The sequence below is a fragment of the Cyrtonyx montezumae genome, unplaced genomic scaffold (genome assembly GCF_038088225.1).
Source record: "Cyrtonyx montezumae isolate F1298 unplaced genomic scaffold, pur_monq_1.0 scaffold_36, whole genome shotgun sequence".
In the NCBI taxonomy this organism is placed as follows: domain Eukaryota; kingdom Metazoa; phylum Chordata; class Aves; order Galliformes; family Odontophoridae; genus Cyrtonyx; species Cyrtonyx montezumae.
The window spans coordinates 12,726,241-12,744,760 of record NW_027072041.1 but is presented as its reverse complement, the minus strand read 5'-3'; the positions used below and the strand labels follow the sequence as shown (position 1 = coordinate 12,744,760).

At 39.5% G+C, this 18,520-nt stretch overlaps 1 protein-coding gene across 2 annotated transcripts in view; it reads right to left on the bottom strand.

Annotated features, from left to right (window-relative positions):
- The window catches only part of ARB2A (ARB2 cotranscriptional regulator A), a 247,419-nt gene that overhangs the window by 105,082 nt on the left and 123,817 nt on the right, over positions 1-18,520 (bottom strand). For both annotated transcript variants that reach the window (XM_065745600.1, XM_065745602.1), the window contains one exon: positions 10,461-10,679. In XM_065745600.1, coding sequence (XP_065601672.1) covers positions 10,461-10,679 — 219 coding nt within the window. The remainder of the gene's footprint in view (positions 1-10,460; positions 10,680-18,520) is intronic.

The window sequence follows — 18,520 nt, the reverse complement described above, 5'->3', positions numbered from 1 at the left end:
TCTCTTAAAACTCTCTGGATGGGAGTATCTTAAGAAATTAGTAAAGCCTTATGAACTTGGGTCTAAGTTTGGAGATGAAGAGAAACTGGGGGCCTGTCCAGGGGTTTCGAGGCAACCTGCAACTAATGCATTGGCCTGCAGCTGAGACACAGATTCACTCTGAAATTAAGAGCGTAGACAAAATCTTCTGACTTCTAAAAATCAGTTGTGCACAGGCTTCATTAAACACTGTTCACTAATACTTTAATATAAAGTTGCAGGCTTTTAAATTCTGCCATGTCTGTCCGTTTCAGAACACACACTTGGCAAACAATCAGTCTGAATGTCACCGAATATTTTTTTCTGTTCCCTAAACTCAAAAACTGCTTTGTAGTTTGAAATGAAAGCTTGCAGACTCAGTTTAACAATGTAGACGAAACTCTTTTTGCTGAAGAAATAACAAAAGAGAAGGAGCAGGAAGGACATAGACAGTACATTTATCCTTTCCATTATTCAACATTGGGCATGCCAGCAACATCTGGAAAACATCTGTGAAAAAACTCATACTGCTGTTTTGCTCTAAGATCTTTCAGAAAATTTAGGGAGATGACTCTGCTTGTAGAATTCCTTGCTCCATAGAGTAATCTTGTTCTCCTCAACACACCTGTGTTAAAAATGCAAAATAACATCACTGTCTGTCTAGAGGGTGTGTTGACATAGCAGTACAATACCAGATCACCTGGTCTTAACCACGTTAATAGCTCAGTAGGCTTCATGGTTTCAGCCACCTAAGCCTACTCTTTGTAAATGGATGACCAAGTGCAATGTCAGCAATGCCACACGTTCTGAAAGGTAAACTGACCTCTCTTCAACAACAACCACAGAGCCTATGCACAGCTTACATAGTGCCTTGAGGGCTGGAGTGGAACTTGGTCGTGTAGAACCACTGAACCATGCTAGCTAGAAAGGACGCCTGGAGGTCCCGTAGTCCAATGCTTTGCCCAAAGCAATGTCAGCCAGGACTGCTCACAAGCACTGAGCCTGACACTTTCAATCAAAGCAAAAAAAAGTGAGCTGTGTCATGGCACCGTCGTACAAGCTCTTCAAACCATGAACTGCATGCATATGGGACGGTGACTTTGAATGCACTTGATGCAGAAGGCTACTGTGGGTGATGTGAACTCGTTTACAGTATTTCCGTATCACAGCTTCATCCCGGCAACCTTTGTACACTCCCACAACTCTCATCAGAACTGAGGCACCAGTCACCTTTCGCAACTGCAGTTTTTGTTTGCTGATTCTAGCAGACCTGGTTTTTGCCTGGTCACTTTATTTTTGGGTAGAAACAGACACTATTTGAGATTGTTGTTGGACTGCTGTGCTTTGGTTGTTCACCAGAACTGTAACAGAATAATAACATCGTGCGAACTGCCACACCCGTGATGACAGTGCCTAGTGAATATCAGGATAAATCTTCATTTAAATATCAGCCAAACTCATCCAGTCAGCTGATATTTCAAAACAGACATAGAGAAGAAACAGTGGAAGAACATAATGAACAGACATTCTGCAGAAACAGAAAGGTACTGAGGACAAGCAGACACTGTGATCAAATTCTGTTATTTTAAGATCTGTGAGAGCAACAGTTCATTTGCTCACTTAACACAAAGAAATTAGACCTTTAAATGGCAACAGTGTCTGAAAACTTAACGTATCTCAACAAGGAGAATTTCATACGTGGCTGATGACTTCACTGTTCAGGGATATAAAAATAAGTAACAGCCATTAAACATAAGCTTACGATTTTTTTTGTCAGCCAGTGAAAAGGACACACGATGAAAAACATGATTCTGTCATCGAATGTGTTTGCTCCTTTTTCAAACAACAGAAAAGACCCTTCAGGAAAGAAAGTGCAGTACTCAAAGGCTAAGAGACATGTACTGCAGGGTAGAACACATAAAGGCGATGACTTATCCCAAAATAAGACCACAAACCTAATCCAGAACCTAGAATTCCTTCAAAACGATATGCACAGTCTAAATTTCTTCGTTACTTAATTCACCAACTTCAAACAAGGTCCTCAGCAAAACAGATCCCTAAAGATTTGTCTTCATAATGTCTACATGCATGTTCTATGAGGTTAGGGACAGAGGAGCTGTGATGCAATTTCGTGTTTTGTCAACTGCCCCCTCTTCTAGGATACAGTCTGAACTTGAAAGATCCAGGAAATCAGATTATTCAGTTAGACAGCAGGTGGAAAGAATATATAAGATAGGGATGAAAAACCATCCTGGAATGAAACACCAGTTTTCAAAGAACAAACATGTTGCAGATTCTTAGGAAGTACTGGGCGCACTGTCTGAATTAACTGCTGTCTGAATTTCTTGCTGTACTGTAGACTGGAAACAGTGATTAAATCCTTGCTTTTCATAAAAGGAAACCTTCAGGACGTATGTATCCTATGCTTACAAACTATCACAGAGCCCATTTCCTTCAGAGTCTGAAGGATGCTGAACATGCAAGTGATGTCCATGTCTGGTGCACCTTTATTTGGAGTCTGTGTGCACACATGCTTGTGTGCATTGGTTAGGGGAAATGCTCCATTCTGCACTGGAGGCACAACAAATGACTGAGATTTAAGCGATACTAGACAAAGTGTATGGAGTAAAAGAAGTCCTTTAGGAGGCAGCAGCTCTTCCTTTCATTCCCTAATTCAATTAGAACAGGGCAACAGCAGAACTAATGATTTATTAAGAGATGAAGAAGCTTAGCAATGGCAAATAATTCCAGCATGCTCTGGAGTCCAGTCTACCTTAGTGTGCAATCCCGTGTCAGAGTGATGACTACTCATACAGTTTTAATACAGGAAACATGCTTGTGTTTGTCAAAAGTACTAATGAAGGGACATCCTCTTCTTGTGAACAATGTACTCAGTGTAGGCTGGGTATTCTTCCCACTCTACTCCTTTGCTACAAGCACCAAACTGTAAGCTCCCAAACTGTTTTAGAGTTACCCTACAGCCCAGAAGAACAGAAGGCTCATAAATAGATCTAATTCTTAGTAAAAATGCAATTAAATCTTACATTATTCAGTAGTTTTGTTCCTAGTAGTGCCATCTATTGGGAAGTCCAACTAAAATTCAAGTACCATTTGATTACAAGGAAAATGTAACTCACTGTGTATTGACAAATTTAGTCTTGCAAGTATGAATCAGAGGCACAGAGAAAAAAGAATGAGTAACAACTGTTAAATTACAAGGTATGGAACAGTGTGGCTGAACAGCATGCAGACAACTCAGGAAAGAAAGGCTGCTACTGACACCACCACACACAAAAGACAAAAAGCATTTTTGATCAGTTTAGCATCCCCTTCTGGTTGGGAAGAAAAGGATAAAACAAGGATTTAGCTGAAAGAGGAGTGAAAGATTTTTCAAAATTTAGATAAGGTCAGGGTTGTAGATACCATAAAACAGACTACTTTAGTGAATACGTCTGTCTGGACGCTGTGAAGACAAAGTAAGCAGCTCTGAAGTTAGCATAAAAGTAGTTCTCATGGAGTACTGATCAGCTGTGGAGTTCACTGAGGCACAGAAAGAACCGAGGTCGTGGCTCTGTTCCTGACAGACCTCACAACAAGGTGCATTTCCTTTTGTCTATGGGGATGACAGCAAACTGATTAAAACGCTCAGCTCTGATCTCAAGGGGCAAATAATTTAAAATAACATTGCACAAGAAGTAGATCCACGAAAAGGAAGGGCTTTGGTTAGTGAAACATTTTGCTCATAATGATTTTGAAGTATAATGAGTGGCAAGCTGACAATAATTCATATTGTTGTGAATTGTCAGCAACCTACGAATTACAGGTCAGGACCTGATGTTTTTTCTAGGTAGCTTTTTCCACATTCTTTCATACCACTGCTTCCTCCACTATGTTCAGCCCCTTTGTCAGTGGTCACTGCTGAGGCAGTCAAGCAGAGTACCGAGGAACTACTGGAATAATCTAAGTTACAAAACCTGTTTTTTTTTCCTATATATATATTTCATATATTATTTTTCCTGAATTTTCACTGTTTTCTGCAGCAAATGAAATGCAAACAACATCCTTGAACGTACTGTATCCTGTGCCTCAGTCTCCTGTCTGCTGACATCCATTTCCTAGGACTGCACTGTTTTGCTGATTTCTGTGTATCAGGGTACAATCTTTGTACGCCCACTTCAAAACCCACAGGCATTTTTAGAGTGGGGTTGAAGAGGGGCGTCCTGCGGTTTTTCAGCAGTGCCATTCCTCTTAAGACAACTGCATATATTTATCTCAGAGAAATTAATTTCTGTTATCACTCTGTATGTGAAGACTTTTGTGGCTCACAGCTTACTGTGGAAGAAAAAGCACACAGGATGACCCTGAGCCTCCCAAACACAGAAATCCAGTATAAGAATGCCATGCGTACAGTAAGTTAGAGGGTGTTATCCTTGTTTTGGGTATCAGAAAGAGATTTAATCTTTGATTCTGTTGGATAAACGATAAAGGGTCCTCGCAGAGAACAATCTGCACTGGGAGGAGGATTGAGTAGAAGACCCGTGAGGTCTTTTCAGTCCTGAGCTGCTATCATTCTACAATCAAAGACAGGCGCTGCCTGAGTATAAAAAGTTAGAACGATTGTATTCACCTCTGCCTTCAACAAGTTGCCCTGCTTTCTGCTGAGCTAGTTTTCTTTGTGATTAGCTTGCTAACTGTCCAGGTTTACTAAGCCTGAATCCTGCCTGAAAGGAAGGGCGACTTGGCAGACCTGTGCACAACGATCTTTTTTAGAACAACAGGAGCACGGCACAGCTCATGGTGGGAGGAGGGATGCAAGCTGACTCTTTCTTTTGAAAATTCATATGGCTTTGCCTCACATTTTAGGAGCCCAGTCTAACAATATTCATTTTGTCAGCATCATGTAATGAATGTTTGAAAGACAAGAAAGCAAGATAGCCCCGATTTATTCCTTTTCTTTGATTAAACCGTACTTCTGAGATGCGGAACAAAGAGAGGGTCTAGCAGAATGAAGAGCCAGTGGTGCTTTTGAAGAGATGCAAAATCTTTCGTCACCAATTATCTGCTTTTCTGATTTCCTGCCTGCTCCAGGAAAAAAGGCAAATGTAACTTTCCAGGACTGGCGGATGCAAAACTTACTGTAAGAAGCCTTTACGGACTCAGGGTTTTCAGTAACACCCAGTTTAACTGCACATACTAAACAGCCCTTGTAGAAACTACTACATATATTTCAGAGAGATGCCAGTTCACTGTAATATCTATAGAATGAAACATTATGCACACTTTTTTTTTTCCTGCTATACAGAAATTATTATTGGATTTCCAAGCTTATCTGAGCCTTTAGGAATCCAAGTCTTACAGGTCTAAGTGTTGGTGCTCAGTGAGATCGGATGGGGTTGGGTTCTCCAGCCGGCTTCAGAGGCTGGGCAGGGTGATGCAGGCCTGCAGCAGGACATGCAGCACAGCTGCCAGACCTCTGGCAGGTGTCACAGAGACCCCTGGGCATCCAACCTGTCACAAGATGTTTATGGCCCAGCACCTAACTGCAGTCTTTTTGCTTTTAAGTAGTCCGTGTTGCAAAGAACAATAAAGCTGTAGTAATTTTTAAACAGCTCTCATAAGCTTTCTGTTGCCAGGATGATGATTCTGTAAAAGAAACTTCCCAAACACAGAAGCAAGTAATGGTCTTTAAAAGGCAAATATGGACAAACTAAAAATCTAACTAAAACCATATGTTACTTCAGCTGTAGGTAAAGCAACTCTGAAAGTTATAAGAAGGGAAAACGAAACAAAAAAAAAAAAAAAAGAAAGCTTTGCACTATAAAGACTGGGAGAGAGTCTGGAGGTGGGAGGCCTGATTCCCAGTTCTGCCACAGACTTTTTCTGTGCTTGAGCATGTCCCTTGCCCCTTGGGAGCTGTCTGCCTAGCGCTTGTCATCTTGTCTCTTCTGGTGGAATAAAGGGCTTATTAGCTCGGGTTCAGCAGCGCACTAATGCAGTCACACAGGCTTTGGATGAGACCCTTGCCAAGTGGCAGGGCAGGCAGAGGTGACGGCCACGGGCCAGGCCACACAGCTGCCTGCAGGCTGAACTCAGGACAAGGCTCGATCCCCACACCAAATCTGCTGCTCTGAGGCAGCCTTCTGCCACAGGCCTTGCCTTGACCAGCGAACACACCGCGATGGCATGTGGCCTGCTTGTGCCCTGCCAGCTCATGCTGCCCGCCAGCATCGCTGTGCATCAGCCCTGCATTAACAAACCCACTCTGCACCACTTGCTCCTAAATACTGGCATGGGCTATCCTGATACGTGCATTTTTAGCAAAACAGATTAACTGGTTGCGTTACGAGTGTTTTCCATTTCATCTCTCGCAGGAAAAGGGGAAAAAAAAATATTTCCAAAAAGTTGCATCGAAAATTAACTGAATTTCATTCACATGCTGCTAGTATAAACTGTTTTAGGCTGTGCAAAAATAAAATTTGCCACAAGAATTGTCTTTTCTAAAGAAGCTAACCTTTGTGGGGAAAGATTCCTAGCAGACGGGCCGAGGAAAGGCTTATCCCATTGCCCAGAAATCCTGACCCCATCAGCTGCTCTGGTAAAAGATACTAATTCTTCTTCTCCTTCCTTTGCTGCCTCTTTGATATCCTCTGACTATTGTGGCAACAACATTATTGCAAATTACTATTATTATAAAATTATGTGATTTATACTTTTTTCTTTAATAACATTTCAGGATTCATTCAGCATACTTGTTTAAGTGGTGAATGCTATTTAGAAAGGGATAAATACTGATTTACATTTCTAAGTGTCTTTTAACATAGAGAAGACTCTGTCAATGCAAAAATCTGTGGGGAGTGGGAGATGGCTTGGAGGATGGAGGGAATAATCATGTCACATTTAAGCCTGTATGATCTGTTTCCATAGAAAAAGGTTAGAGATCAACAAATTCTCAGTTTAGTTCAGCAGTAAATGAAGGCTGGCTAGGGCATTTGAGTTTCTGGGGGAAGCATTAGCCAATACGAACAGCAGCAGCCTCTGGTGGTCTAAGAAAAAACGGTAGTGTCTATAAGTATGAAGGGAAATACGTTTTTTTTAAAGGAGGTATGTATATATTTAGCTATTTGACTCAGTTTGGCATTCAACACATTACAAGACAGATGCTTTTAAAATGATTTGCTGGCAATATGCTTGTTAAAATCTGAATAGTAAGAGTATTAAAATTCAGATGCATTCATTAACATGTTACATAAAAGTAAAATGCTTTTATTTAATATTTCTATAAGGTATTATAGTCAATACTTATTATCAAGAAGTTTTCTCCTTGGCTTGCCTTGCTAAAAAGGAAACCAATTTTATAAGATTGTTACTGAATTGATGACATTTTCTGTCTTCACTCATGAATTCACTTGGCAGATGTTTTCAAGAACAAAAAATTCTGCCTTATTACAAAACATATTAAGCAGGTTTTTCTGCCATAATGTTTGACATGATGTTTATTGCCCAGACCAAATCAGCCCCTTTAACAAGCTATAACGTATTCCAGAAAGTACATTATTTCATAGTTAAAGAAACTAACAGCATGAAACAATAAGTACTTTGATCTTTCAGGCACTGCGCTTAATGCACTACACAGTCTAATAGTAGTTTTTATTTATATTCCTTTTTTTTTTTTTGGTATAAAAATAGAGTGCAATTTGAGATTTTGTATTTTAAGACTCTGCTTTTACATATTCCTGAATATCCCAGCTGATTTGCTTTTTTCTACCAAAACAAAAAACAAAAGGAAAAAAAAAAAGAAAATACTTAAAGAAATTTATGGTGCTGAATTTCATTTTTTTACCCGTCTTGGAAAATCGAACTAACGTTGGACCACCAGCCAGACACCTTTAATTTCATCATGTGGCATTTCATCAGAACACAACTTGCTGACCCTATGAGAACACTATTTCTTAACAGTCAGAAACAACATCTCCAGCATATCTGACACACACAGATCTTCCTTCGACATTAGATGCAGTGGATGCTTTCACAGTGTCTCAAGGAATGTATCTACCACAGCTGCTGAGAGGAAATTTTTGATCTTTGTACCCACTTGCCCTGCTTCACAAAGGTGATCTAAGGCTTGCTCTGTGTTTTGCAAAATTATTTGATGATATTACTTCCAAAACATATAGTGTCCTCAAATACTTCTGCACAGTGGCACTATTTTTCTTTCTCTTATTCGTTAGTGAGTCAAAAGCATTCCTTTACCACAGGGCAAGTAGAATTCTTTTCTTTTTTTTTTTTTTTGAATGGGAATCGCTCTTTTAGGTTGCCTGAAACCAACTCCAAAGGCCATCATTCCAAAACCAAAGGGATGCAGGCAGTGATCCCAGGGTGAGAAAGAAGGAGACCCAAGCATGAGAGGCAAGAAATGCACTGTAAGTATGGCATTGCACCATCTTTTTTTGCATCACACTATGCCTGGAGAGATTATCAACAGAGCAAGCATGCTATGTTCACAGCTCCTCTTGCAACCACCTGTCTTAAATCTTTCCAGACTTAGCAGTTCTACCCACCAAGGTAAATGGTATTCTATCAGTGAACCAGTTTTCTTTTGGAAACCAGCAGGCAAGTAAATTGTAGTAATGCATCCTGCCACACACCAAAGCAGGGATAATTTCTGTTCTGTTTCAGAAAAACTCTTTGCATCAGACCCTATTTAAGAAACACATGCACACACACACACACATACACACACATATATCAAAGGATTCTTTCAAAGTAAAACACAACTGGCATCGGAAAGCTCAATTTCAGTTACTTCTCCCTGGAAAGAAGACCACCACACACACTTTCACTAAAAACTTCTTCCCCTGATTTGAAGAAAATGAATAAAGAGAATGTGGACAGTCATATCTGAGGCAAGGACCTGCATAAAAAAGGAAATGGTATGGAGTCATACATTTTATGTTTTGGGGATCAAACCTTCTGAAGCCAAATTTCATGCCTCATCAAGCGAAGGTGCCACAAGAAGGGGGAACTGCTAAAAAGGTATCAAAAAAAGTTTTCTCTCAATAAGAGGACGCTGGACCAGCATGCTCACTAAACACATTTCAGGACAGCATAACGTTCACCAGCTTCTGATGCAATTTGACAGAAGCCTCATTGCCCTCTTCAGAAACAGTCTGACCACTAGGAAGAATGGTGTACCTCATAAAAAGAAGCACACAGATAGATAAAAAAAGAGTACCACACAACAATGCTCTGTTGGTGACTCTGAATATGGATATGCCTCCTTTCTTTTCCAGTTCTCAGTTGCAAGCACGGCAGTATTTATGGCGTTAGTGACTCTTAACATCCAGGTTACAAAACCTCACATCCAGTTAGTACTGCTGCATTTCTCCTACAAACACTTCAACGTTAAACCACAGTTAACAGGAACACTTTAAGATGATTCTAACATCTCTTGTTCTCTGTTTCACAGCATAAAGATGATGTGTACATTTTTACTGACTTGGGCGTGGTGTGGCTTTTCTGACATGTTTTACTGCTGAATGAAAATGCCAACTCTCATAATAAAGGCTTTGGAAATTGCATGACTCAGTCTCAAATGTATAATGCATAGTATGTATATGAAGCAGAATGTGTCAAAGTGCAAATAATATTGTTTGTGTCCCCTGCAGAATTAGAAATCCTTGGGTAGCACTGTTATAACGATCCCATGCTGGTAGCATTACAAAGTGCAAAGGTTCACTGAGTAAGAAAAGAGCAGGGGACAGAGTTTCCTCATTACACCACTCTCAAACTATTCTAGCTTAAATATTTATTAAGATATTAATAACTCTCCTCCTTTATTTGCCTTCAGAACTTCAGCTGAAGCACAATGGATGGCTGCTCATATGAAAACAATACATTTTAGGGTAAATCTGCTACCACGTAAGATGAACACTGGTATTTTCCACAATGCATCATTAATTCAGCAGGCAATATGTTAAAAAAATCTATCAGTCTATAACTGCTGCCTCCCCAATATGTGACAGCGTAATACAATAAATGCTTCTGTGACACGCGAAGCTAATGCATTGCTGAAGTTGCACAAGAAAGTGTTTCCTATGTACACCTCTGTTTATAAAACCATTCGTGCAAAGTCTTCCTTAAATCATTCTCTTTCTTGATAGCACCAGTGCATTCCTCTGGGGTTTATTTGAAGTTCCTCTTTGAAATTAGAAAGGACTGTTTTGTAACTCTCCCAAAACTTACTTTACATTCAGCAAGTGACAAAAAATATCAATAGAATAAAGAGCGAGGGACTCTGCATGAACTCTTGAATGCCACTGCAGCAATGTGTTTGTTTTTAAGAAAGCACGCTATTTATCAGCTAAGATGGACAGTAAACATATTGACCCACCAGTAAGCAAGGACAAAAAAAAAAAAAAGGATAATAAGTGAAAGAAACTTACTCTAATGTACACCTGCATTGTTTCTTTTTCCTTTTGTGGATTTCGATATTTTTCATAGAAGTCACGTCGTTTCTTTGTTTCCTTCTGGATTTTATCTTTTCTTTCCCTCTTTTCTGCAGGTTCATCTGAGCTATCAGAAGACAGCTGTACTTGGGCTTTTGTCTTCTCCACTTCAATATAGTTCTCATTGGGATTCAGTACTATTACTCCATAGCCTTCCTGTTTTATAAGAGACAAAAAGAGAGAAAAAAAAAGGAAAGAAATATGAAAAGGGAGATTTAGCACTGGAAAATGCTTTGTGTTTACTTGAAAGCTCTTAAAAACACATATTTATTTCAGCAAGTTCGTGTAACCTTATTTTTAGAAGAGCACTTTAAGAATATTGTTTGTTTCCATCATTAAAGGGATACTGATGTGCGAATATGTCTGTTCGTGCACTTGTGCACACAACGCATCCCTTGGCGTCAGAAAAGTTTGCCTGATATACCTTTAAAATAATGTAATATGCTGTTTTATTCCTAAGCATGTTATATGACTTTTCGAGAAAACTGTATTAAAACTATAAGCAAAATATCATTTCAAAAACTCTATCTACATCACGGTGAATAAAAAACCATACACTCAGCCAATAAAAACCTGTAAAACAGAGGGGACAGAGGGAATTCGAATATATATTAAAGAAGGCATGGGAAAATTATTCAGCGCAGTTTAAAACAGTAAAACCTTTTGTCTAGCTGACAAGCATATGCTGCACAAGCCAATAGTGGCAGTAACAATGAATCAATACTAGAACTGATGCGGCGGCATTGCTTACAAGTCAACTATTTCACTGTGGAGAAGACTTTTAAGCACATCTTTAAATCTGCTCTAAAACTTCTTCGGGATTATGTCCCATATTCCACAAACCCAGGGAAAATTTGTGACCTGCGGGATGCTTTTGAACGTGCCAGCTGCATTTTTTGTGCCTTGAAAAATGAGCTGGTTGAAAAACACATGAATTTATGAATGAGGAATAAATCTCGACTAAATCAGCCAATCATTTTATTGTGATTTTTTAAATGACAGTAAATCATATGAGGATTGTAATATTTGTGAGAGATAATGGCGAACTCAGGGAGAAAAAGGGAAGCACGTGCGTTTGACAGACGAGTCCTCAGAGTTACCATGGGTTCCCAACGAAAATCAAGCTGCCCTTTAAAAGTAAATTTTAATAAAGACTCACTTTTTGAAATTGTCTACGCTAATTATCTAACCGAACAGCCTTATTCCAGCTTCTCGTTCAGCACTCAATTTTGCACTTAGCCGAGGAAGAAGATCAAAGAAGTCCACGTTACCTAGCTTCACCAGAGTCAACCACATCTACGCTAACAAAAGATACTTTATTTGGGCTCGCTTTATTCTGATGTGTAGAGCTATTCAAAAATCTTGTAACACATTGTGATCACTGTCAGGTAGACAGATTGTCACTCAGTGATTTTCTACAGTTGGACACACTCGACTAGTTATCAAAATCACATTTGAAGGAAGTCTCTACCCCTCTTCCTTGTGCCTGCACAACTTTTCACGCCCTTCTCGAATTTCTGCCATAGCTTCTCCTCCCACCAAAACGCAGCTAAAGGACACTGTTGCACTCTGCTAAACAGGGTGAAATAGAGGCATTCAGTACACTGTCTGTGGTGTAAGGGACATCGTCAAAAAAGGTCACCATAGGCCACAGAGAAAATTGCCTCCTCACTAGATTCGGTACCGTGAGTAAGTGGTCTCCTGTCATGTCTCTTCCCTGCCCTCTCCACTGAGTGAATTGAACTTAGGTAAATGTAAATAAATAAACAGCCAAATACATAAGCGGAGGGAAGGGGAGGGGCAAAGGGAAGCAGGAAACAAAAGAAGGCATGGTTCTCACGCTGCCCGCATCGACGCACAATGCCACATGATCAGCAGACACGTTTCCTCCTCACAGAAACCCAAATCCAGCACAGCAGAGCTGCAGGTTTGTGTCACACAACTACTACTGACTCATCCCCACGCTTATCACCGGGTGCTGTGGTGGTTTCATGCACAACACATGCCGCTCCCTTTGTTGTTCATCTTCTTGACCTGCTCGTTCTGAGCGGGCACACTCTGTGTATCAATTCCTTTCACCTTCTACACGGTGCCAAATGCAAAATTCATGTATTTATTATAGATCTACCAGTGTTACAGGAATTTGAAACCCTGTGTCCACTTTTAGCTGACCACAAAACAGACACATAAATCATCAAAGAAGTAGAATTTGTCTAAGTTATTGATTATGTAACTGAAAATTACATGACTCATTTGTCCAATTTTATGAGGACACAATGTCAATTTTTCACATAGACATCAACAGATGAAATACGATTCCATTTCTAAATTCCCAGTGTCATAAATCAATTAGAGGATTTTTATCAATTATATTTTAAGCAGCATAACACATCTCCCTCTACGCTTTAAAGCTTTTATTTATTTATTTGTTCCCCGGGTTAGCATGTCTTTCCTGTCAGTACAATTAAAATAATTAGTAATAACTGAGGTGCTTTTTTCTTTTTCCGTTTTTTTTTTTCCCTTAACTGTGAGAAAAATTATCAACTTATATTTCATAAGAACTTTTTTTGAGAAAATAATATACTTTCAGCTTGTTTTGCTTACGATTCCCTTTCTCTTGTCCTCTGCATGTGGAAATACAACATGCAAACAATGGCACCAGGAAGATTGGGTAGTAGCAAGCATTTGATAGTTGATAAACTGAGACTGGTAAAATTGCATGTGATTCCAGATCCTCTCAGTCAGCCTAAACCTGACCATTTTTCATTCCTATTAATTTCCACTGAACTTCATTCAGAAGTTTACACAGAAGTCACGCTCAGAAGTTATGTACCTCACCATGGGATTAAAAACACCAACTTCTGTTCTGATGAACTTACAGCACTATTAAAATGTAGTGAACTAAACTGTAAAGAATTATTGTAATTCTGGAAAGTTTAAGGTTTGGTATGTTTTCCGTGGATGTAATTGCAGAGTTGCTTTCCCTGCACACCCAGTGCACGCAGAATGTTAAGCCACTGTGTGAAGCGCAGTTTTTTCTCATAGTAAAAAGAAAAACTTAAATTCTGTAACAATAATAAGAAAATTGTCCATAAATCTTCAGTTAATTGGAACAAGAAAAGCTCAGTGCTCTACCACGCATTTGAAAGAATACAGATGCCACACAGAAGTCAGAGTTTGTCCGCATCACCCATTAGTGTATCTGTGATGGAAAGTAGTAAACGGGATAGGCACTGATAAATACAAGATCCAGTCTTTTAATCTGCTAGCTCAGGGGACACAGTCACAGTCTCTCTTTCAGACTAGAGTACTCCATTACCAGCTATTTCCCGCAGTTTGCTTCAGGATAAGTTGGCAGCAAAACACCAACTATACCAACTGCTATCAATCTCTGGGTAACTACTTCTGGAGGTAAAGGAAACGATGACAGAAAGAGAAGCCAGCTGAAAAAGTCAAGTGTTGGAAGGAATCAAAAATCTCAGTTACAATACCTTTACTACAAAGGCAGGACAATGTAGAAGGGCCTTTTTCACCATCACACACAAGCCAGAACTGCAGCACTGCTTTGTCTCTTACTGGAAGCTCAAGCAAAACGTTTGGAATTGAAGTTACTGCATCTGGCAGTAAAACTGAGGTGGGAAAAAAAAACACACACAAAAAAATCTCCAAGTATTTGAGGTAAAGTCTCAATCTTTTGAAACCTCTTCTGCCTGGACAAATGAATAATGAGCTGAAAGCATTCAGCTCTGCATATTAATCCACCAAGATGGGATACCATATGTGACCAGAAAGGTCAGGGCTGGAGAGGAATCTTTTGACCTATGTAACTATGTTTTGGGACTGCAAGTGAGGGTCTGAAAGGGATCATTTTCCTAAGCCCTATCGCTCTGAGTTTCCAAGTTCATACTTCTGTATAGATTGTTTGCAGCACGACCAGAGTTAATTCCCAAGGGAAATGCAACTCCAAGCGTCCGTCTCCTAAACCTGCCCGTGGTTAAAATGGACACGGCAGCATCCATTCATCTTTCTGAAAGATGTACGTTCTGTTTATCCCCCATCTTTTTCACAAGAAAGGTACATATATGTCACTGTTGCAACATCGTAGGTGCAACAGTGGGATGAGGTCATGACAACCAATCAGAAGTCACTAGTGAAGCGTTAAAGTAAACATAGCTGTTGGAGATGCAGCTCAGCTTGAAAAATGCCCCCTCCATTATTTGAGCAATTTTCTCAAGACGTGACCTGAGACTGAAACGCCTGAAATGTCAGTTGACTCCGCTTTCTGTTTCCACCCAATGTACATTTTGGCAACTGCACCCTGCTAACACTTTGCAGTATTTTCGTCCCAGCTACACCTCAGCTCTGGGCGCGCTGAATTCCAGCGCTGTGTCCAAGTGTGTAAAAATGCCGTGTTACTGCCAAACACACATTGTCCCACTAAATTCCCAACTTAAAATAGCTCATCAAGCTAGGCAGGAAAAGAAAACATGCCACAAAAAGTTTTTAGAGGACCACCTGTTGTCTATTATTTTTACATAGCACTTACTCATAAATCATAACACAGGGTAATTAATCAAGCTGTCAAAGAGAAGGTCAGAGGTTATGTGGGGGAGTCAGAAGGTCATGCATGGGCTGATAGAGGTCAGGGTCACACTGCATTCCTCATTATCAAGTTGGGATGAGAGACGGCCCAAGCAAACAAAAGTGAAAGCAGATGGAGAAGTGAGTGGATAGAAAAAAAGACGAAAATTTCACAAACAAAAAAGAAAAGTGAAAGAAGAATGTCAGTTGCCTTCAAACAAGGAGGAGAATAGAACAGAAATACATTGAGATGTTCTCAAAAGGTCTCACACAATACAAAGAAACTACAGTTTGATAATTTAAATACATTTAGTAATATAACTTTCCATCCAATCTTTTTGCAAGCGGAAAACAACGCTACGAGCCGGGCACACTAGTTTTGATTCCATTTCACATCACAAGTCCACGCTTTCAAGGTGAATAAGACAAAAATAACCTATTACTGCAATGAATGCTGGTGGATATACAAAACTGCTTCTAAACGCTGAAGTTCACTCCTGTTTATGCTACAAGCAATAGATGTTCAATAAAAAGTTTGAATGTTGTATGAAGAACAATGCCTTCACATACACAAACACTCAAAAACACAAAGCATCACAGAAGTCCCCCCAGATGACACAACCGTTATAAAATATTCTATCATTACACTGACCTGAATTAGATGCAGAATACTGTGCAAAATTAGCTGTCACCCTTTCCTCAAAATCTTTGTTAATCTCATTTTGAATGTTTGCAGCTTTATCAACACATGCATCAATGTCAGCTCCTTGGTTACTGAACCGCTGTACTTGGAAGAAGATATAATTAAAATGTTTTGGCACAGAAAAGGTGAAATTGTATCTTCCCCTGTTCCCTGAGGAGTCTGTAAAACATGTAGGATATATTGACAAACACACACCCTTGTCTAGAGCCCTGACATCCCAGGTCACCCAACTCCTATTTATTTCAAAACATTCACTTTACGCTTACCCAAACTGTCACCTGCTGCGTTACTAACTTTTAATGGATATTAGAGCTATAAAAACAATAAACTCCTCATTTCCTTTTCTGTTACTGCCTTCTAAATTCTCACTGCATTCAGTCCGTGTCTCTTTGCGCACAGAACTGTGTTCATCTTATGTTACCATGCCTATCTTGGAGTTGGAAAGGACGAGATACACCACTGGTACACTTCAATATTTGATCATTTGGAGTGGGTAAAGTTATGCTAAACAAATCAATATTCAAAGCTAAAAAAAAAAAAAAAAAAAAGATGAGATAAACTGTTACCACATTTTGAGTTTACTGCTGAAAAGTTTTGAAAAGAATGAATGTTCCACATGTATCTATAATTAGCAACCTAAATATGTCTGTGCATAAGATCTGCAATCTTGTTCCATGGTGTTTGTTCCCAAGGCCAAAACTGAGTAAACACATCCGTGTACCATAAAGACTCTACTGCCTCAGTTGTACCCTCTATTCTTGGTTGGGAACTTCTGTGCTTTTGTGAAGCACTTAATTTCATCACAGCTTTCAGCAGAAAATCATTTCTCGTCGAAAAGTGAAGCGCGGCAGCATTAACTTAATTCTGTGAATTAAGAGAAAATAATTATGATCATATTCAAATACTGCTTCAAACACTGCTCAACAAACCTCAGCCTCATCACCTCTCCCTAACACGAGTTTCAGGCTATCAGTGGAGGCTGAATGGAAGTGAATTCACCCCAACCACACGTGAGGAGTACATGACTGCAAATAATCCCTTCCATAATAACTGTCCAGGCTGCAATAATAGACTCTGCTCTTCTTCACTAACTGAGCACAGCTTTGGGGTCCATACAGTCCATGAAAGGACGAATTCAACAGTTTCCCCCAAGGCCTGGCCTCCTTTAATGACACCTCATAGGACCCTTTTCTGTAATTAACGCCTGCATTCCGAAGGCTTTTTCTCCTCTCTTATGAAACTATCTTACTTTCCCTTCCTACAGAAACTGCAGAAGCTTCAGCATGGTTCAAAGTTTCGCACAGGAGACTCCTGCACATTTTACTTTTTAACTAAGGCTTTGGTTAAGAGGCCATTCAGCTTCCAGCAGAACTTTCTGAAAGCAATGCACCAGGAACACAAAGGTTATCAAATACTTTCCTAACACCCACAGACATAATACATAAGTATTAATTCTAATTTACTGGTAGGCAAACCAAGGAGGATAACAGTTCCTCTCTGAAGCGTATCCTCAAATTAGGAAGTGGAGATGAAGCTGACTGCAGAAATGTTTCATGTTTCTATGGTGTTTCTCAGCATCCTTTTAGCTGACAGCAAAAGTTCTCTGCTGCAAACTCGTTTTCCTATCCACCTTGTCTCCTCCCAGAGAGCGTCACAGTATGTCTTAATTATTCTCAGTCGTATTTCATAATGAATATACTCTGAAATAAGTTTCAAGCTTGTATTTTTTTATGTAGCACAAGATGAAAAAAATAAGTTTATTTTAAAATGTACTCTTAATTTCTAATGTGTCAAATGTTTTTGTAATCACTTTGTGGAGTGTTCTGCTGACACTCCAATGGGCTCAGATGTTTGCCTAGATTTTTACATCTGTAGCGTGCACTGGGGCAACCCAAGTAGCCCAGTTCTTCACCTTTCATCTGCAGGAATTGTGTATAAACTACCGCAGCAAAAGAGATAGAACATACATCTCTTCGAAGGTTTCTATTTCAGTTTTTTGTTCTGACCTGTGGAAGATAAATACATCACGCACTGAGAGTTTTCTCTGAAATACTGAAGTTATCCAAGTCTTGCAAGGCAACACCTGCTTAGTGCTGCTGATCATCGTTTGTGACCGCAGTCACAGAATGGCAAAAAAAAATTCGGTTGGTTTCAGTATGTATTTGCATTCAGCCACTTTCCTGAAAAAGGGAAGCGGATGGTAATCTGAAAGCAAAGGTTCTGGTTTGTACCTAGCTCCTACAGACAGGTGCAATTTGGTACACTGACACTCCTTCCTTCCCACACTGACCTATGTCAGAAGACCTTCTTATACTTCTTCTGCTAAATAATTTAATTACTTATGAGTTATGGTTTCTTTGTAACCTTTTAAATGACTAACTCATTAAAATGCAAAAATATGCAAAACATGATGTCATTGGGTCAAACAGCTGTGTTGGTAAAATTATGGCTGTGAAAGTCCCTAAGAACATGAAAATATTAATAATTTATATTGCTCATTATATGGCAAAAACTATTTAAACAGATTTAGAGACAGATTAATTTTGTAATCACAAAACGCTACACTACCTCACGGTAACAAATCTTTTTACCATCTGTGACCCTTTTGTATACACAAAATATAGCTTAAGAATCTTTTCGTTAATAGGTTCTAAATTACAAATACTGATGAAAAATGCCATGTGAAACTCTAATACGAACGTATAGAATTGTG